The sequence below is a fragment of the Arvicanthis niloticus genome, chromosome 12 (genome assembly GCF_011762505.2).
Source record: "Arvicanthis niloticus isolate mArvNil1 chromosome 12, mArvNil1.pat.X, whole genome shotgun sequence".
Taxonomy (NCBI): Eukaryota; Metazoa; Chordata; class Mammalia; order Rodentia; family Muridae; genus Arvicanthis; species Arvicanthis niloticus.
In genome coordinates this window covers 9336551-9358110 of record NC_047669.1, presented here as the reverse complement: position 1 = coordinate 9358110, position 21560 = coordinate 9336551, and the positions used below count along the sequence as shown (strand labels likewise).

At 38.2% G+C, this 21560-nt stretch overlaps 1 protein-coding gene across 3 annotated transcripts; it reads left to right on the top strand.

The window, feature by feature from the left end:
* The first annotated feature begins 916 nt into the window (after positions 1 to 916).
* Tra2b (transformer 2 beta homolog) lies at positions 917 to 20098 on the top strand. Of its 3 annotated transcripts, XM_034515182.2 has the most exons (10): positions 986 to 1170; positions 7379 to 7654; positions 11507 to 11640; positions 12239 to 12401; positions 13861 to 14049; positions 15317 to 15432; positions 16964 to 17047; positions 17796 to 17855; positions 18747 to 18820; positions 19111 to 20098. In XM_034515182.2, exons 4-10 carry the CDS (start codon positions 12369 to 12371, stop codon positions 19119 to 19121), a joined length of 567 nt encoding a protein of 188 aa, XP_034371073.1. In that variant the 5' UTR covers positions 986 to 1170; positions 7379 to 7654; positions 11507 to 11640; positions 12239 to 12368; the 3' UTR covers positions 19122 to 20098. The 3 variants fall into 3 exon arrangements, with proteins under 3 accessions (XP_034371071.1, XP_034371073.1, XP_034371072.1); XM_034515180.2 differs by lacking the exon at positions 7379 to 7654 and having other exon boundaries at positions 917 to 1170; XM_034515181.2 differs by lacking the exon at positions 7379 to 7654 and having other exon boundaries at positions 989 to 1170; positions 18750 to 18820; positions 19111 to 19193.
* Positions 20099 to 21560: the final 1462 nt, after the last annotated feature.

Below are 21560 nucleotides of genomic sequence, written 5' to 3'. Positions count from 1 at the left end.
TTAGTTGTTATCTCAGACGTCCAACCTCAGCAAACAGACCACTCCAGGCCACAGGGTTCCAAGTGGGGGGAAGTTTATTCAGGAGATAGGGCAAAGGTTGGGGGGGGGGAAGAAGATGGAAGGATAAGAGAGAAGTAGAGGCTGGCCATGACCACGTGGAGAGGAAGGGGGTAGGGGACAGAGAGGCAAGAGGGTAAGAGTAAGAGATTAAGAGAGAGAGAGAGGAGGCAGCAAGCAGCCCCTTTTATAGTGGACCAGGCCTACCTGGCTGTTGCCAGGTAACTGTGGAGGTGGAGTTTAGACAGAATACTAACACTTACATGATGGGTTCAAGGTCAACCCAGGCAACACAGTGAGGGTTTGTCTCAAACCTCAATTTTTGTTTGTTTGCTTTGAGCCAGGGTTTCTCCGTGTAGACCAAGCTGTGCTCTGCTTGTCTCTGCCTCTTTAGTGCTGGGATTACAGGCATGCACCACTATGCCCGGTTTAAATTGCAAACGTTTTGAATGAAGGTTTTATTTGGAAAGGAAAGATCTAGAGTTAAGTCTAAATAAACGGGAGGTGAGAATCCAGTGTGTGGCTGTGTTCTCTCCTAGATCAAGAGAAAGAACAAAAGGAGAGGAAACTGGTAACGCAGAACAAAGGCATGGAGGAAAGCGCAACTATCTCTTCTCTTCTCCCTCCCAGGACGGTTCCCTAGAAGGTTCCAGAAACGACTGTGGCAAGGCTACCGACATCACGTTGTCCCAGGGAGACCATTACAGACGCCCAAAGGCAGGCACACACTTTCCCGCCACGCTGTGGCGGGGTACTAGGGGCGGGTGCGCGCAGGGCGGTAAGATAGACGTCACGTCCGGTTTGGGAAACGCCCCTGCAGGAGAAAGCGGTTCGAAGGCGCGGTGAAGTGGGCGGAGCCAGGAAAGCGCGCCTTCGGGGGAGTGGGTGGGACCAAGTTAAAGAGCGTGGCGTCACATCCGGTAGCGTTAGACCGGTGCGGAGGCGGTGCGGAGCGTGTCGGCTTTCAGCTACTCTCAAAGTGTGGCGTCGCGCGAGGCTGCGGCGGAGCCTCTGTCAGGAAGGCGGGAGCTTGACAGCTTCAGTAAAGGCCAGCAGCGGTGACGGAAACCCGGAGTCATGAGCGACAGCGGCGAGCAGAACTACGGCGAGCGGGTAAGCGCGGGGGTGCGCGGGCGGCCGCGGTCCCACCCTGCTTCTCCTTCTAGGCCTCTCGGCCCACTCCGGCCGGCTGTCGGCAGCCTGACGTCTGGAGGGAGCCGGGGCGCCGAAGGGCCTGGTGGACGGCGCCTCTGGTCGGAGGGAGGCCGCCCGTGGGATGTGTGCCTCGCGCCCGCCACGACCGTTTTTTATTTTCTTCCCGTTACGGAAGGGAGGGGGATTAAAAATGGCCGCGGCGTCCCTTGGCGTTGGGGGATGGGAACGGTATCTTATTTCGCCGTTGCTCTCCTGCAAAGCCGCGCCGCAGCCATCTTGGGCTCGCGGGCCCGGCGCGCTGCCAGAGGCACAAAATGGCGGAGCCGCCGCCGCTCCCTACAGGCAGGCTTTGCCGCCTCTCCCCGGGGCTCCAGGGTAAAGCGGAGAAAGGCCACATGTGACCGGGAGCCCAAAGGGGCTGGGACATTCGGATGATGGGGAGGGGGAGCACCTGGTCCCCGGAAGGGACAGCTCTGGGATGCTGTTGGAGCATCTGGGAGACAGAAGCAGCCGAGGGAAATTGGTGCTCGTTAGCTGACGGGCTTTGTGCTGTAGCGATTTTCTCATTGTTGAGATCTTACTGGAATAGAAGGCAAGGTCGTTAGGCATTGTTGTGTGGATTCTCCCTCCCCACCCCCCAGGGGGACTTGTGAAGGAGAAACCAGTGGCGACAATTTATGGCGCCATTAAACTCTGGAATCGACGTGTTTTATTTTTTTAAACTTCACCTCCCAGAGGGTGAAAAACCGGTGGAGGTTGGTTACATTGTATATAACGGGCCTGGATTAGACCCAGTCCCGAAGCTTAACAAATGAAGCGCATGTGGCGTGGCTTTAATACTCGCATGTGGCCTGTATTAAACTACCACGTTAAGATGCGGAAGTGCAGGGCACAGTGAACAAGTAATTGCAGTTTGAAAACTGCTTAGAAGCATCATAAGAATGATTGTTCTGCTCCTCGGTACTAACGTTTTTATTTTCACAAAACGTTCACAGGAACTCCTAGCCACTAGATCATAGTTTACTTTTTGGTCAAACATTTTTAGTTAGTAAACTCTAAAAGGCCTTTGACGGTACAGAATATTCTGGGACTTTTCCATGGTGAACTTGGACCCAAAAAGAGTAGTTTGAACGGATCTGATCTTTACATGCCGAGATAAGTAAGTCCCTTAATATATATAATTTAAAGTTCAGTGTCAACCAGTGAATGCCTTGTCATTCTAGTCTTTTCTAAGAAACCGATGGGGGAGTGGGACAAAATGTTTTTCGGTTAAAGGAGATGGAACCTAGTCTCCGTGATGGGCAAGCCTCTACTACTAAATTGTAGCCCACACATACCTTACGATGTTGATCCTGCTTCCCGAAGTTGCAATTAGTCTGTTTAGAATTAAAAGCAATTTTTTTGTTGTTTTGGAACTAGATAGATATGCATCATCATGCCCGAGGAAAATTTTCATCTATTAGCTGTGGGTCACTTTACTCAAGGAAAAAAAACAATTGAATGAAAGTGGGTACATTTTGAAAGAGCTGAGAAATTAATACTCTTGTTAATTTGAGGGCTTTCCCCCCCCCCACTAGTAAGATACAACTTCTGGTGATTTTCAATGTTTGAGGTGGGGTTGCTTAATGTCCCTGTTTTGGAACTTGCCTCTGTAGACCAGGCTTCTGCCTGCCTCTACCTCCCTAATGCTGTGGTTTAAGGTGTGAATCACCACATCCTGCTGATCTAACTACTTAATTGGAAAGAAAAGTATTTAAAAACGACTTTCTGATTTATTTCTACACTTCAAAGTTGTGGAATACTTATACCTCAAAACAATTTTTTTTGTTTTTGTTTTTAGAGACTTTCTCTGTGTAGCTCTGCCTGTCTGAAACTCAAATTATGTATACCAGGCTGGCTGGCCTCAAATTCAATGAGATCCTCCAGCTTCTGACTACTGAGTGCTGGGGTTAAAGGTGTGTGTCATCACCCCATGGGGGTGGGAGGCTCGAAAGCTACCTTTTTAGCCCATGTGTACAATTTTGAGCTACATGTTGTGGGTGCTGTGACACAAACCTGGTCTCCCTAAAGAGCAGTAGGTGCTCTTAACTGCTGAGCCAATTCTCCAGCCCTGTAATTAAATTTTTTTACTTTTTAATTGGAATCTTGGGATGAGTGGAAAACTGAAACAATTAGCTGAACTTTTCAAAGAGGCTTGCCAAAACAAAGTTCAGAGGTTTAAAAATACTTCAGGGTAAACTGGGCAGAGTGTTTGCAGGTTTGTAAATCCTAGCTACTTATCCTGGATAGGATCCAGAGTTCAAGATATCCGGGTAATTTATTTAGCAAGACTAGACATTTTCCTCTAAAGGAATAAGGGATAGTTTAAAGACTGGTTGTGTAACTCAGAATTCTTGCCTGCCATGTAGGCTCACACACAAACATAGTACAAGGTAGCTCAAGCCCCCCTTGTATTTAAGTCACAGTTGTAAATGCAAAGTAATATGGTCAGATCTGATTGATTTTTTTTTTCCCCCCTTCTCCTTTATAAGTGTAAAAATCATGTTCAGAGTAATAGTCTTGGATATGCCTGGTATAACCACCTATCTCTGGAACCTGAAAATGAGTTTCATTGACTTCTAGACCCTTAAAAAAGGAGTTAATGTTCTACTTGGTATAAATTGTTAAGCTCCCTGGAGTCTCAGTAGTGACTACTTCTCTTCCTGTGGACACTCCCACACTTCTGGATTCCCTCAAACCCTTTAGGCTTTCAAAGTTGTTTCCTAAGCAGATTATAATTGAATGTGTTCAAGTGTTTAGTTTGATTACAAATTTTATTGGATGGATGTTAGCATTTAGCTCTGCTGTTGTATGCTCTCATTCTTTACTATCTGTAGGACTTACTGAGTTGGGGTTGGGTGTTTTTTTTTTTTTTTTTTAACTTATTTTAAAGTTGATGTGATAAAATCTCTTCTAGTATTTTTCAAAAATTATTTTGTAAAGCACCTTTTCTTTGAAGAAAACCACTGCCACTCTTAGAAGTGTAATTGGTGTTGATATTTGAAAACCCAGTAATAGTTCCAGTATAGGGTGTAAGGCTTTTATTTATTCATTTTGATTGTCCACTTAGCATAAAACTTCTTTGAGATTGTGCATTTGAGTCTTTGTCTTGAGAGAACCCAGAAACTAAGGATTGCACAAGCTAGATAATTCAAAATTCTGTTAAGCTATTTTATGGCTATAGTAACCAAGAGGTTAAAGTTTGGAATTAGCAAATATTCTGGTAGGATAGTAGATGTTTATTTAGAAATAGTGTTTGGAACATAAGCCATCTGAATCAAGGACTCCACCCCCATCAAATTGCTTTTCAGATTCTGCACTTTTTCTTTATATCCTGTGACTCCTTTGTATATTCCTTTTTTAATCCCTTAACTATAAATTCTCGATTTTAAAGCTAAAACTTCTCTAAAATAATTGTAGCCTTCACACATAGTTTTCATTGAGAAAGAATTGATGAATTGATGGCAAGTTTAAGAAAATTGCATACATTTTTCATTGCTGACTAACTAGACAGGTATAAGTCACTTGAAACTGTTGAATTGGTTCCTTTGGCTTAAATAAGAATGCTTTTAATGTGGCTATTGTCAAAGTAGAAAGTGGTATTTTCAAGGTGAAGTTACAAATGATTTTACAAGGTAAGTACTATTGGTTTTGTTGAAAGCTTGAAGAGGAATTTGTCTTGTACAGCCTTTTTTTCCTTTTCAGTAAGACCACAGACCTAAATGCTAAAAATGAATACTTTTAACCTTGACTTTGTAATTTGGCCAAGTCACTGATTAGAGCTATGGTTTATGTGTCCAGCATTTTGTTGATTATATTAGTATTTATACATAGCTACTGTTTTCTAAGAAAGTCTGGTGTTTTAGAAATTAGTGCTTTTACACAGATTATTATTGTAGGATGTGGGCCATATAGAATTAGGTGTTATTGGTTTTTTGTTTTTTTTTTTTTAACTTTTCAGGTCAAAATTGACTAGCAAATTATAGTCCCCAAATCACTGCTTTGAATTGGGTTTTGGAAGCTATTTTCAGGTTACTTGTTGGCATAGATTTTCACCATGGCAGTTTGGATGGGATGGGGCCCTCTTCTGCATCAAATTTTTTGTGTTTAGATAGTGGATAAGAACTTTCTAACCAAAAAAAAACCATATGTGCTTTTGAGGGAAAGAATTGTTATCAACAAAGTTTAAGGTTTGGTATTTTTGCAAGTTTATAAAAGGCACAGACTTTACAGATAGCATAGGTATGTCAGGCCTCTTCCCCCTTTTAAAGAAACTGCTTAAAGCATTTGAGGATTTTTTTTTTCTTTTCCCCATCCTTCTAATACTTGGAGAAAAAAAGTAGAAACCTAATTATTTTATTGCATTTGGGAGGTGGAGACAGGAGGATTGGGTCATCTGAAACTATATAGTGACTTTGAGGCCATTCTGGGCTACATGAGAGTGGCTCAAAAAAAAAAAAAACCTTTATTCATTTCTGTGTTGAGCATTTCTTTCTCTGTAGCAAGGTGGAGTTTTTCTTTGCTCATCTCATTTCATTAATAAACTCCCCCAGTAAAGTGTTTTTCTAAGTAAAATTCTTTTTCAACCAAATGTATGTTAACCCAGTAGTTGATCTTGTAGTTTTATGAAGTGGCTGCTTCAGTTTAGCTGAGTTCAAATAATCCTAAATACAAATACTGTTTAGCAGTGATTTTGTTCTTTAAGTATAAGAGAAGGAAAACTTAGAAAGTGGTAATGAAGCAATACCAAAGTGGCCTCAACATTGAAAAGTCATGGCACCTAGCCCTTTAGTGTTTTCTGAATCTAAGCCCTGTGTATATATATATATATATATACATATATAACCTTTAGGGAGGCCAGGCACTAAGGAAATGTGCTTGGGCATTCTGATTCCATGATTACATTTGTGCTTCTAGTAAATATTTCCCATTGCATTTTAGTGATGGATATTACTAGGAAATGAATTATTGTGACTCCCTTAAATAAAAGTCATTAAAATGTTTCTAGATTAAATGATAATTGACTATAAAATTAGGCTGGAGATTAGGCTTTTTCTTAGAAAAGATGCTACTATAGCCATGGTTGCCTATACCAAACATATAGACTTGTTTTTCTTTTTCTTTTTTTTTTTTTAAGAAAAAAAGTTTTTCATTTTTTAACAGAAGAAAATGTAGGAGGAAATAGTAAGCATGCAGAAGTATTTAGCAGGGCAACAAGGGAAATTGGACTGTTTTACATGGACAGTAGTTTGCTTAGTGTTCCAACAGTGTTCCAGTTTGTATTAAAATTCACTAATATGCTAAAGTGAGCCTTTTTAATAATTTGAGAAGATTAACTACAATTTTCTCATAACCAACCTTTCAAGTAGGATCTCTCCTTTGGAAATCCAGAAGACTAATATTTTGTTAATAGAGGGGAAAACTTTCAGAATTCTTGGGACATAACCACTGTTGGAATCAAGTTTGCTGTTTTTCTTTATAGCTGTTGGCATGTAATAGTTGGTTAACTTTATTTAATATTAGGATTTCAGTTCTAAATTTAGTAATTAAACTACTCTTAGTTTGGCAAATGCAGATATCCCAAGGGTGGGTTGAACAGATCCAAAGTCAGGTTTGCTGACATTGTTTAACAATGCTGTTTTTAAATACACAGTAATGTGGCACTAAATAGATTTCCTTATCTAGACAAGTCACACTATTGTAAACCTCTTCAACCCCAGCCTTTGTCATTATTGTGCAGATGAGTTGTCCATGATTTTCTTTCTTGCACTTTTGTACTGAAATGTGTCATTTTTTAACTAGAGATGTGCTTTTGACACTTAGCATTTCCTCTTTAATACAGTAAGAAGTGTGAGATGTGATTACAGTTTGTAAAAATGTTAAATGAACAGTAAATGTTCAGTGGCGCATTTCACATTCACGTTAAGCATGATAAATTTATTGGAATAGACAAATGATTACCATATACAACAGGAAACTATGGAGTTTCAGTTTTTTGAGCTGCATATCTAGTTTTTTTTTAAATCCAAAACTACAAAAAGGGATTTTTTTTTCTAATTTCAGTTTTGGCACTGGATTTTATCCTGGAGTTTTAAAATATTCTTCATCCTGTTCTTTTTCTATTAAGGTTAATGTTGAAGAAGGAAAATGCGGAAGTCGTCATTTGACAAGTTTTATAAATGAGTATTTGAAGCTCAGGAATAAGTGAAGCTGAAATTTGAAAATATAAAAGAAAGAATGCATGCTAATTATCAGACCAGAAGTCCCACTTGTAGAATATTGAGCAATTTGTGTGAAGTGGGGAAGATGAAAGAAGTCAGAATTTGAAACGGAAGAATGAAGAAAAGAAATAAAAATGAAGTTAAGATAAGAAGTAATCTGGAATCAGAAAGCACTACGCTAAGTAATTACTAGTCTGTTTATGTGTCCCTGTATATTTTGCTAAACATGCATGCATTATTTGTTTAATAGAAGAAAGTATATACAGGGTAAAGAAGTGACTTCCAAGGGAATCGTTTAAATTAGGTAATAATTCTAATTTTAACTGCTTAGTCAAATGGTGGAAATGCAATTCTTTAAAAATAACTTTGTAGTCAAATAGGCTTCAGCATTGTGCTATCCATCTTGGGTAAATGGCCTCCCACTTTGCCTTAGGCCTTTCATCTATTATACTCTGGTTCTGGGGCATGAGTGAGTATGAGTTGGAACTGGTGGTCTCTTACTTAATGCCCTTTGGACTCTCAATGCACTGATACTTTATGCTTAAGTGTATAGTACAATTTTCTACTGGAAAAATTGAAGATTGTTACCAGGGTGATAATGGGACTAAACCCCCACAATCTAAGCAAAGCATCCGACATCATTGTTTATATTGTGATAAAAGCATTAGGTTTTTTCACATATTTGTATAAAGCTACAACCAGTTAAGTCCAAATGTTGAGATCTACATGTGCCAAATAAGGATGGTTCATTATTTCAGTTTAACGCCTGTTCCAACTGAATTAGGGTTTTCTCTGAAGTATATAGTAGCTTCCCTTAAAAGAAATGGGTTACAAGTGAAATGAGCTAATTCAAAGTGATAGTAGTTGGTACTTTGTGCCTTTTCTCTTATCTTTGTTTATTATAATGATCCTAAAGTAAACATTGTTTTCTTTCTAGTGTGCTACTCCAACTGAGAAAATACACACAATTCCTGTCTGTTTTGACTGATTATATGTAGTTAGATGATTAGCATAATGCTAATACAAAGCACACATAATCTACAACTAATAGTTGTCTTCATGCAGAATATTAAAGATTATCTTAAAGCAGAGTGTTAGGTCTTTAGAGCTATTGGCAAAAATGACTTAAATGACTGAAGTATGCATGTTGTCTTGGTACACTTCAACCTATTGTCGGTGCCTTTTACATTATTTCTGTATCTTGCAAAGAACATAATACTCTTATAGGAGACAGTTAGTTGCTTTGTAAGACTAATTGAGTGGTTTTAATTTTTTTGTTAGTACTCAAGCTTATGTGAATTTGGGATTTTATTCTATAGCCCAATTGGATACACTTAAAGGGAAAATAATGTTGATGTTAGTATACATTTCCCATTTGTTTTATTATTTCATCTTTGGATCTTGTGTCTCCTTTGAGGGTGATGCTTTTAAGTCCTGTTCACAGGGGAAACTGATTTAAAATCAGGGCTGAAATGGGGTTAGGAATCAGGGAAGATTACTTACCGAAAGAATCATAGAAAATACTTAATAGAGTTTGTGAGGCCTTAAATAGCATAGGATTAGGGTACCTAACTAAAAGCTGCACATAGGGCTTTGTATTTTGAGCTCCTATTCTCTATAGGAGATAAAGAATGCTTGAGATTTTGTTTTTAAACTTGACCTGTTCCTTATAGCTTGTGCTCTAGTTAAAATGATAGCTAAGATTCATTTGAGAACCTTGTTATATTTTTTTTCTGGGAATTTCTGGCTTTGTTTTGTTTATGCTTTTACGTTCATCTCTTTCCTTTCAACATTGACTCTCCAGGGAGTAATTTCTCATAGTTTTTTTTTTTTATATAGCTTTCTCATGCAGTTGAATTAAAAGTATTATGTATAAAAGATTTTCCTAGTTGATTTCAGAATTGTTTGTGCATTAAGGTTTAAGATTAGCATGGAGCTTTGGATTTAGCTAATCCAAGTCTCATTTCTTCACACAATCTTTTTTTTTTTTAAACGGATTAAAGATGGTCAACATAACTGGAAGGATTTAACATCTCTAAACTCTGGGAATGTTTAGAAGTGGTTTCTTGTCCCCACCCTTGTTAGTCCAGCAGGGTGGCAGTATACAGACAAGTGAAATCTTTTGTATTCTGGTGCATCCTCTCATTTCTAATAGAAAAAAAATAGTTGCTCAAGAAGTACATCTGACATAACCTATAGGGAAGCTGAGTGGAGCCTTGGGGGCATTCTAAGCCATCTGTTTAGAGCCCTTTAGCTTACTAGAGTTTTAAGGAGAATCCTTACTGTGGCTAATTTTTCATACTAGAAATCTGTTTTTTTTTTTTTTTTTTTTTTTTATTTCCTTTGAACAAACAGCAGCAAGTCTGAAGGAGGGACTTTTTATTTTCTACCTCTTTATTCCTAGGCAAATATCTGTTAGCCAAATTTACCTTTTGTTTTATGCTGTGTGGCAGTATATTATGTTTTTTAATCTAAAAAAGTGAGATTAAAAATTGCCTTGCTGAATGTTTGCTTGAGCATTTGATACAGAAATCCAGGGGCTGGGTAATTGGAGTAGTCTCCCACCAGCAGCAATGAATGAATGTTAAACTGTATCTTGTTATTAAAGGCAGCTGTTCTCTCACTCAGCTTATTTTAATTTTTAGTCACTCCTTGGGGATTAAGGAAGGTCTGATAGGTGATGCTATCTATGACATGTGACATCACACCCTGTTTTAGTTTCATTCAGGTATTTTCTAGATGATTTGGGGCCTTGAAAGCTGAACTTGTTCCTCTAGTTTATATCTTTTATTTGAGGTCCCCTCTCTTCTGTGTTGTACACTGATACATATTTTTATGTCCTGAGCACAAATGGACCAATGTTCTAAATTGTCTTCCTTATTCTGTATATAAATTAATTTTGGATTTTTATCTCTTTGAGAATGGCCACGCTATTCTGTCAAGGAAGAGCTGTTGTGGCTACTTTTATTTATAAGTGTCTGTTTAGATTCATGTCCTGTGGTTTGGTGGTGTGGGTTTTTTGTTTGTTTGTTTGTTTGTTTGTTTTGTCTCTCTAAAGTTGTTGTAGTTAAGGCTTAGCTGTCTAGGAGAGTTAGTACTGTCCTAGCCATTTAGAGTTATTTTTTTTAATGCCTTTGAATTTTTCTTTGCATTCTATTGCATGTTTTTTCTACTAATTGACACAAGCCTTTGGCTTATGAAATGGTTATTCTGTTTAGCCTTTTTTTTTTTTTTTTGAGATTTCATTTGTGTTGGCTAACTAGCAGTTGATAGGAGTTTTGACAGAAAACCAAGTGCATGATACTTGCCTAGGCATCTTGAGAATTTTTCTTCTAGGCTCCTAGACAACAAGCTTCTTATTTTATCCTTGTTTGAATGTGCCTTTGGCATTTCTACTTTTTCTCAGTTACCTGTTGTATTTTGTCTTGGCTCTTGTCAGTTTAGTCAATAAAACTAGATCTTTGCTACCTTCTCTGCTCTTACACTGTTTGCTGCCTTTCTCTGTTAGCTCCTTTTGGTTGCTCTTGAGTTTTGTAGGAGGTCCCCAGAAACATTAAAAACTAAAACCTAGCTAGATTTTTTTTTTCCTACTTTCAGAGCTTGAAACTCAAGCTTTCACCCCGTATTCAACAAACTTTAATTTGGAGTTTCATACATTTTGTAGGGTGTTTTTATTGCTACTGGAGTAGAATAAATTTCATGGTTTAACTGAAGTTTGTTCCCTGTCTATGTAGTATCGTTCTCCAAATATAATCCTTGGGCAGTTCTTTAACAGTCTGGTTTGGACACCTTTTAAGGGAGTGGAGTTAGTTACTACTTATCTCTGCTCCAGAAAGGTGGAAGAAAACCAATTGATTCATGTCAGTTGAAGCAATGAAACCATTATACCAGGTATACTCAATTCCTGCCCTCACATATGTTTTCTTATCTTTGGAAGAGGATTGCTCTCCTTGGCCATTTATCTCACAGAAGCTTATTTGTTTTTAAGTTTTCAAAACAGTATACAAATTAAAACTTTTGACATCTGCGTGTAGGAATCCCGTTCTGCTTCCCGAAGTGGAAGTGCTCACGGATCGGGGAAATCTGCACGGCATACACCTGCAAGGTCTCGCTCCAAGGAAGATTCAAGGCGTTCTAGATCAAAGTCAAGGTCCAGATCTGAATCTAGGTAAGAAAGGCTATTTTGAGATCTCTTCTGTTAACTCTGCTGATATGGTATAGTCGATCAACTAGTGACCGTCTGTTATGTGTTGGTATTAGCAGTGGGGGCCGGAAGGCTGAAAGAACTTAAGGGGTTCAGATCTTTCCCCTATTTTTGCTAACAACCTTTTGAACTTGAGATACTTAGAGCACCAGCACTCTGAATGTGTTGAGGTTTAGTGACCTAGTGACCACTTTATACAGAAGCAAACACTCTAGTCAAAAGCCATGAAGTTATTAAAAAATAAACTACTTGTGATGCCTAAATTCTTAGTGGCCATAATAAGAAATACAGATAGCATTGAGATGTGCACAAACCAAACTAGGAATGTGCTGTGGTGAAAATCTAATTTTCAAAAGATTTTTTCTTTTGGGGGGTGGAGGGGGCTCAAGACAGGCTTTCTCTGTGTAGACCAGGCTGGCCTCGAACTCATAAACCCACCTGCCTCTGCCTCCCTCTGTTGGGATTAAAGGCGTGCGCCACCACTGCCCGGCTCAAAAGAATTTTTTAGCATCATATCTGTTTCAGTTATTGAGTCATAACTCCAAAGACTTCTGTCTTGCAGATCTAGATCCAGAAGAAGTTCTAGAAGGCATTATACAAGGTCACGATCACGATCTCGCTCCCATAGACGATCCCGGAGCAGGTCTTACAGCCGAGATTATCGTAGGCGCCACAGCCACAGCCATTCTCCCATGTCTACTCGAAGGCGTCATGTTGGGAACAGGGTAAGATTTCTGAAGTGCTAGGAACTGCATGCACACTGGGCAAATCGGTGTTCTACCACTGAGATGCAGATCCCAGTCTGAAGACTATTTAGAACTTTGTACTAGCTGATCTTTGTTTTGCCAGTGGAGTTTTAACAGCTGAGTATTCATATTGGGATGTACTTTCCCTAGGGATGTACTTTCCCTAATAAGTCTGATTGTCCTCCCTTGTCCCATCTCCCATGTAAAATTACTGGAACCTTTTAACATTTATTTTGATTGGAATGCTTGTAATATATGTGGCAGTTTAATTTTACTGATACTAGCTGTTTAGTTTCTTACGTTTTATGGTAGATTTCATCTATGATCACTTAATACAACATAATTGCCCTCTCTGACTTCAGCTGCTAGACATTCAGAAGGAATGATGGAAAAGCATACAATAATTTATGAAGCTTAATGTTTGCTTCATCCTTCTTGCTTCACACTGTCACCCTCATCTATTAGTAGTAGCAGCATTGCTGTTTTTTGATCATTTTTTGTTTTGTTTTTCAAGACAGGGTTTCTCTGTGTAGCCCTGGCACTCCAGGAACTCACTTTGTAGACCAGGCTGGCCTCGAACTCAGAACTCAGAAATTCGCCTGCTCTGCCTCCTGAGGGCTGGGATTAAAGGCGTGCGCCACCATTGCCCACCTCTGGTTTTAATCTTAATGTCCTTAGTTTGCAAATCAAATTTTACAATATCTGATCACTTCAAATGATGATCTTTAAGCAGTTGTTGCATATGCTATACAGCTCTTGTCCTCTGTAGATCAGCTGTGTCTCCTGAGTGCTGAGATGTGGGTGTATGCTACCCACCACCCAGCTGGTTCCCATATTAAGACAAGGTTTTGCAGTAGTATGTCACTCTTGCTGTCCTGAAACTCACAGATCAGGTTATTCTCTAAAAAGATCCACTTGCTTCTTCTTGCTTGCTCAGTGATGGAATAAAGGTGTGTGTGGCTACACAAAGCTCAAGTTTTATTTTTTTATCACCTTTTTGAGGTGGGTGTATGCTACACACTCAGAACCAACGTGAATGGGTTGGTTTGTCGGGCTAGCAGGGTGTAAAAAAAAAAAAAAAAAAAAAAAAAAAAAAGCAAGGGCTTTTGCTTTTCATTTTGTTGGTGGGACTTGAGTTGCCATGAGTTTGGGGCCAGCCTGAGTTGTGTGAGACTCTGACTATGAATATAAACTAAATGGTCTCTTTTTTTTTCTTGATAGGGATTGTGCTACTGATTTATATCTGCTTTTAATTTTCTTGTGAGATTTTTTTTTATCTTTTGTGGTTATTGTACTATATGCCACAATGGTTTGGGGTTTCTTGTTTTTTTTTTTTAAGATCTGATGGTTCTTGATTTAATCATTTACTATTTTTCCATACTGGTTAGATTTATGTTAGATTTTCAAAGGTTAAAAATCTATTATTTCTGTTTTCTAGGCAAATCCTGACCCCAACTGTTGTCTTGGGGTGTTTGGGTTGAGCTTGTACACCACAGAAAGAGATCTAAGAGAAGTGTTCTCTAAGTACGGCCCCATTGCTGATGTGTCTATTGTGTATGACCAGCAGTCTAGACGCTCAAGAGGATTTGCCTTTGTATATTTTGAAAATGTAGATGATGCCAAGGAAGTAAGTAAATTTTTACTTCACTTTCATTAAAAATGAATCCTGTTAACTGTTCTGATAACCAAGTGATTGACAAGGTTGTTTCTGTTTTATAGTATAAATTTAGTATAGTATAAATTTAAGATTTAACTAAGATCTAACACACAATTATAGATTTGAGTCAAAAACAATTTCTACTTGGAACATGTTAGATTCAGTGATATTCCGAAGTCATTCTTAACCTTGTGCATGCCCATGAAGAGCAAAGTATGACTCAGGGCAATTCATCTTAAAACCAAGCTTCATTAAGGCACTGTCTTTAATTTAACCTGGTGCACTCTATTTCTTACATTATTTTGAAGTAAATTCCAAACACATGACTTGCTGTTTCTGTACTGCTGTGTTGATACATAAACCATGAAGTCTCGTAAAAAATTTGACAAGTTTGGTAAAAAATACTAAGCTATTTTCTTTTTTTAAAAAAGGTACATAGTGGCAAACAAGTGACTTCGTTATTTGAATTTCTTGCCTGACTCAGTAAAATGTGAGAATGACTCTGTTTAGAAAGGCACAACTTTGCATTTTAAACCCTAAATTTGTATGTCTGGTGTTTTGCCTACATGAGTGTCATTGTATATTATGTGTGCAGTGTCTGTGGAGGCCATCAGGATATCAGAGCTCCTGGAACCAGAGCTAGAGACCATTGTGTATCTCTTCACGGGGATTTGAAACCATGTCCTCTGGAAATGCAGCCAGCACTGAACTCCAGTCCATGCTTATTTTAGTGTAAAGAGGGAGCTAGTAGCAGGTCCGTTGGTTGCTGTTGAGACATGGGATTAAGCTTTTGCTAGAATTTTAATACAATGTTCTTCATGAAATTGGGAGTTCTCAAATAGGTTTTTTAATTAGATATAAATAATTACAAAATGGCATTGAACTTTTAAATAAAATTCAGAAAGAGCCTTCTAATATGCCAAAAGATGTAAGGTATAGGTAGGTAATAGGATTGGCAGTCTTTGACAGTATCAGTGTTTGTAGTTGTAAACCTGTATGGCACTACAGTTTACAAACCTTAAACTCAAAAAGATAACTCAAGCCTTTTCATCAAGGCTTTTGGCTTCCACAACAGGTGTTTTGAATCACAAAATGTCAGTGACAATTTTTTTTCTAATTTCAAACAACAGTGTGTGAAGGGGAATATTTGAGCTCTTTTTATTTCCTGGCCAAAAATAGCTTTAGGATAATTAGATTTATTGCCCAGGATGTATGTAACAATTTTTATCTTTTGAAGGCTAAAGAACGTGCCAATGGAATGGAGCTTGATGGACGACGAATTAGGGTTGATTTTTCTATAACCAAAAGACCCCATACCCCAACACCAGGAATTTATATGGGGAGACCCACTTAGTAAGTGTAACTTTATTTGTGTGAGGATGGGTGGGTACTTGAATGGTCTGGAGGTTCGTGTTAGGTATCTTCCTCTGTCATGCTTCATTTCCGCCACCATCACCAGTCTCTTGAATATACTATTTATATGCACCACCTCATGTATGCAAACTTCATGGGGCAGCTTTGTGGAGATGACTGCTTCCTTATACATACATGAGTTCTGGAGATGATCTCATTTTCAACCTTGCTGTTAATGTCATTATTACAAATGTACAACCCTTAACTCCAAATATTTTCCATTCTCATGTCCTCTTTCTCTTTTTAAAAGTACATAGTCTTGTTAATACATCCATATGCTTCATGAATATGTGGCCATTTACTGTATCATGTTCAACCTACCATGCTTCACACATTCCTAGAAAACTGGCTCTTCACTAGCAGCCATCAGCTGCATCTAGCTGGTTACTTAGGTAGGGGTAGGGCCTTGGTAGGAACATCACCTCACCCCCACATGCTGGAATGTTAATTGATACAGGTAACTAGACTGTGGTTACTGTTAGCTCAAGAGTACAATTCTCTATCTGTAGCTTTAGAATCTTTCTCCTGTTTCTCTGATGTTTGAGTCTGGAGTGGAGAAATCTATCAATATTGATGTTCTGATTATGGTTGATCATACCTATACACTTAGTCTGCTGTCCAATACCAAAAGAAGCTTCTTAGGGTTAGGTTGCTCCAAATCATGGGTCTCAGCTTAAGTTTTGAAACAGTGTTTCAGTGAATCTAGAATTTACTGACTGGCTGCAGTGAGTTGCTGTAACATTCCTGTATTTCACCATACATTGTGTGGGTGCTGATGACCTATTTCAGACCTCATACTTCAGCATTTATCCATCTTCAGAACCTTTAAATAAAATTTATTATTAAAAATAGTGAGGGGGGTTCAATTGCAGATGTTATTCTCAGCTTCTAATCAATTTTTTAAAAGATGTTTTTAAGTTAGGATATTAATGGAGCCCTCGTAATGCAAACCTTTAATTCCAGCACTTGGCAACAGAGGCAGGCAGATCTCTGAATTCATGACAGACAGGGCTACGCAGAGAAAACTGTCTCAAAACAACAAAGACAGGCTCCTCACCATACAACCTCGACTAGTCTCAAACACACAGGCATGTGCCTTCCTCTGACTCCTTGGTGCTGGAGTTAAAGAACTGTGTGCCACTGGGCCCAGCAGTTGGTTGACTTTTAATACAAAGTCAGTTGGGTGTATGTGCTCCTAAAATCAGAACATTGCACATGTCTGTACACAGACAAAGTGTAACAAAGGAAAAGAAAACATGGTGTAGATACTGATAAATTCTATAGAAATATTTTTCATTCAGTTAACATACTTAAAGAGGAGGTCTGTTAGACAGCTTTAGTTTTTGTACAGGAAAACCAAAGACACATTTAATCATATACAAGGTATTAGGTTAAGTTGTTCTCTTTCTGTCTATGAGGACCAATTTTAGCAAGAGGGAAATTACTAAAAGATACATGTTGTCGTTTATAGTGGCAGTTCACGCCGCCGAGACTATTATGACAGAGGATATGATCGAGGTTATGATGACCGGGACTACTACAGCAGATCATACAGGTAAGCTGTTTAGAAGTCACTCAACACTGAAAACATTACAGAAAAAAAAAAAGCCCAAGCTTTTAGAATTTAAGAAATAGCCAAGATTAAGGGCAAAATTTAATAGTTATGTCTAATTTGGTATATAGTTGGATGCCTCTTTTGTTTGTGTTTGTGTTTGTTTTTTTTGTTTTTGTGAGACAGGGTTTCTTTGTGTAGTCCTGGCTGTCCTGATACTCTGTAGACCAGGCTGGCCTCGAACTCAGAAATCTGGCTGCCTCTGCCTCCCAAGTGCTGGGATTAAAGGTGAATGCCACCATCGCCCGGCGCCTTGTTAATTTTTAAAGATGAAGAAATACTTAGCCAATACAGAGGTGAAACTTAATTTTGTTTCTCTGTTTTATGAATATGACATCGATAAGTCACCAAACAGTGACTCTAAACCTTTAGTGTAAACTTTTGTAATTAGGTATGGGTCACAACTCTTGGCTTGCTTATTGGTGTGGTATGCATGTGCTTTCTTTCTTTTTAAGTTAATTGTTCACATACTATATTTAAAGTCCAGACTTCTACCAAAATGACATCTCCCCACCCCTATAATCATTACTGTTTTTAGTGGTTCTTGGGACTGCAAAGTTAAAGGTCTCTTTTTTAGAACAACTGCATTTCAGAAAGGGCTTTTTAGCATGTTAACTATAGAAGAAACTGGGTTTTGTCCATTGTTTGTGCCAGTTGTTTTAACTAAACAGTTCTTTTTCTGTCTTTACAGAGGAGGTGGTGGAGGAGGAGGTGGATGGAGAGCAGCTCAAGACAGGGATCAGATTTACAGGTGTGCCAAAAAGGTTTTAAAATCTGGATATAGTAGAAAACTTGTTAAAAAAAAAAAAAGTTTGCTTGATACTTAGGCAGCTTTCCTCTTAGTGGCACAACAGGTTTTGTTTTGAAAGAGGGATTGATTGTCCTGGGACTCATAGAGATCTGCCTGTCTCTGTTGTAGTTCCCATGTGTTGGGTTTAAAGGCTTTCCGAACCTATCATAACTAGCTTTTTATATTTTTAGAGATTAGTTTATTTCTGTATTTTGCCTGTATTTATTTCTACTACATTCATGTTTGGATATATCCTTGGGGTTTCCACGTTTTGTGAGTCAGCTTATAGGCTTGGGAATCAGACTTGCTAGAGTAGCCATTGCTCTTACCTATCTTTCTGGCCATGGTATTTGATTTCTTTAAGTTTGTAAAAGTAGTTTTCAATAGACAGTGAAAAAGGATTTGTAGAAGTTGCGAATTAATTGAGCTTATAAGAGGTAATTAGTTGATAGCACCATTTTTTAGGTAGTACATTTTGTAAGCTTTGAATCACATGAAGAGTCATGTTTAAAACTTTCTGCTTGCTAGGTCCGTGTGCTCTTAAGTTTTCTTTTGTTTTTAATTTATGTAACAAGAAAATGAAAAGAGGAAACTAAAGCTTATCCAGTGGATTTTTTTTGGGGTAATCATGAAAATGGCTTTTGAATGAATGGTTTTTGTTGTGGAACATCATTTTTAAAAGTAAACAGACACTTTAATTATAATGTTTATTTGATATTTGGATGTAATATGCTGCATTTAAAAGGTTGATCAGAATCTTCTAGCTTGGGGACTGGCAAAAATTTGTCTTTATCTTATTATTAGTAGCCCAGTATCATCTAGATGCAGATGCAATCTTTAATTTATTTACAGAAGGCGGTCACCTTCTCCTTACTACAGTCGTGGAGGATACAGGTCACGTTCTCGATCTCGATCCTACTCACCTCGTAAGTTACCTGGATGGGATTACCTGTTGTGATGTGATCTGCTGAGTCTTGTGAGTAATTGGCAAGTCCATGCTGTTCCATCCCAACTGGTTATGTCTGTGTATCATTCATATGTGGTACACATGAATGATTTAAATATAAACTTACTAAATTAATTTTATTTATTTCTTAAACATTTATAAACTAATCTATCAATGCTTGGAGTGAAAAATTTTACTCATGGGAGAGATTTCTCAGGTTATAGGGAAAAAAATCCTCCCATTTTAATGCGTGGTTTGTTTTTATTCCAGGTCGCTATTAAAGCATGAAGTTGAAGACTTTCTGAAACCTGCCATAGAGCTGGGATATTGTTTGTGGACAATATTTTCTATTGTCTCCTGTTTAAAAAGTGAACAGTGCCTAGTGAAGTTAGGTGACTTTTACACCTTTTATGATGACTACTTTTGGTGGAGTTGAAATGCTGTTTTCATTCTGCATCTGTGTAGTTCGGTGCTTTGTTCAAAGTTAAGTGTTTTCAGAAAAGTATGTTTTGCATGTATTTTTTTACAGTCCAAATTTTGACTGCTGAGAAGTTTCTATTGTACAAAACTTCATTTAAAAGGTTTTTCTACTGAATCCAGGGTATTCTGAAGATCGAAGCCTGTGTGTAAAATGCTACCAGATGGCAAAAAGCAACAATAAACAAGTTTGATTTTTACTTTTCTTTCTAAATATCAATGCTTAACCAGAACCATTCTTAAGTTATCAGTAAATTTAAAAATTAAAAATAAATTTCTTTCAGGAGTCCATGAAACTTGCCATATTCAATATACCTGCAATTAAGTGTTAAAAATAACGCTATAACTCTGTACTGCTAGTATTAGAACAGAAATCTTTCCATACAGCAAATGCTTAATGCTTACATCAATGTGGATTTGTCAACCTTTATGTAATCTGTATTATATATAGCAGGGAATAAGAGCTACAGATACATGCCTTTAAAAGGCTGTTTCTTACAGCTGTTACAAGGAGATAATGGTATTTCAACTAATTATCAGCAAGGGACAATACATTCCACCACAAATGTACTCTTGTTCTTCTAGCTTTTAGACTATGAAAATACTGGGTGCTTCAAAGTATGGAATGAGAGAAGGGATCACCACACCTGTGTCATGGATAAAGACTGCCTGTTCATTTTTTAAATATGATTTTCAGGTCCTTTGCTTACCAAAGGAGGCCCAATTCACTCAAATGTTTTGAGAACTGTTTAAATAAACGCAAGAAAAATTGCTGATGCAACTTGTTTTACAAAGAAGTGTTGGTTTTCTTTTTAACTGTTGTAATTAAAGTCCTGTAGTTTATTTAGTGCCTCGTGCAATATTGTTGTTGCTTCAAGATAACATTAAATGTGTTTCTCAAATACATTGGCCAAGTAGATACTGGAATGAACGTTTCTCTTTGGTGCTGAGGTTTTATTAAATAACTAACCTCCCCACATCTCTGGGTATTTTGCTAGCTTGTTTTTAGTACCAATTTCCTTCTGTTTAAGGCTGTTACATGTAGGGCTTACTCATGGGCTTTTAGTGCTTGGATGTTATTTAGTGTTTCATACAGGTGTTTCATAAGTGCTACATATTATTATAGTATCCCTGTGCAGAGGAAGTTTGACTTAGATTAATTTGATACAGTGCCAGGATTCAAACCTATGTGGGGACTTTGTGTTACCTTATATATAGTTCCTCTAATACCCTGTTAATTGTGGAGTCCACCTAGAGCTTCAAGCAGGCAAACACTGTGGACTAAAGCCCCAGCAACGGTCTTGGTTTTATGGTTGGTACTAGTACAGAAAACACAGTGCTACCCTACAGCAGTCTTGCTTAAAGAAAACTTGGGTGGAAATGTCTGGAAGTAGTGTAGATTGTGTTAGGTCTGGAAATACATTTAAGGAAATAGATAGTTTAACCTTTATGGGGGCTCCTAGCTTCCTGTAACTCCTAACTCCATAGGAACAGATACTTTTTGCCCCCTGTAGCTAGCACACCTGCAGATAAATCTTGTAAAAATTTAGGATCTTACCAGATTGAAGAATGGGATGTGCCATATACTTAATAATGCTGCTATGTCACAACATGCCTTATTTTACTCTTTGTAAGCTTAATGAGGTACAATGTAAACACTAAAATGAAGTTAGTCCTGGAGTGTAGTGGCATGAGTGAAGCTCTGGTTTTGATCCCCTATAATCTCTACACATTACAATTTAGTATATTTCTATCACTATATCATCTAAAAGTTACACATCTGATATAAACTCCTAAACAACTATCTAACTGGAAATTAGATAATTGTACTGTTAACACAGGACCATGGCCCTCAAAGGAAGCAGGCAAGTGGCCCATAAGCCTTTCCAGCTTCTGGATTGTGTTGGAGCCATGATCTGAGCACAGCTGACTCCTACGCTTAAGATAAACTCTTGGGCTCTCTAGAAACATACGGAAAGGTAACCAAGGAGAATAGAGTTACTGAGAAAATGAGCTTAGGAACCTAAGTCATTGGCTAAACTGTACACAGATTAAGAGTCTCAAAATGAACAATTCTACCTTCTAATATTTATTTAATGTATATAAGCACACCGTAGCTGTCTTCAGACACACCAGAAGGGGGCATCAGATAATTGTGATGTGGTTGCTGGGAATTGAACTCAGAACCTCTGGAAGAACAGTCACTGCTCTTACCGGCCAAGCCATCTCTCCAGTCATACATA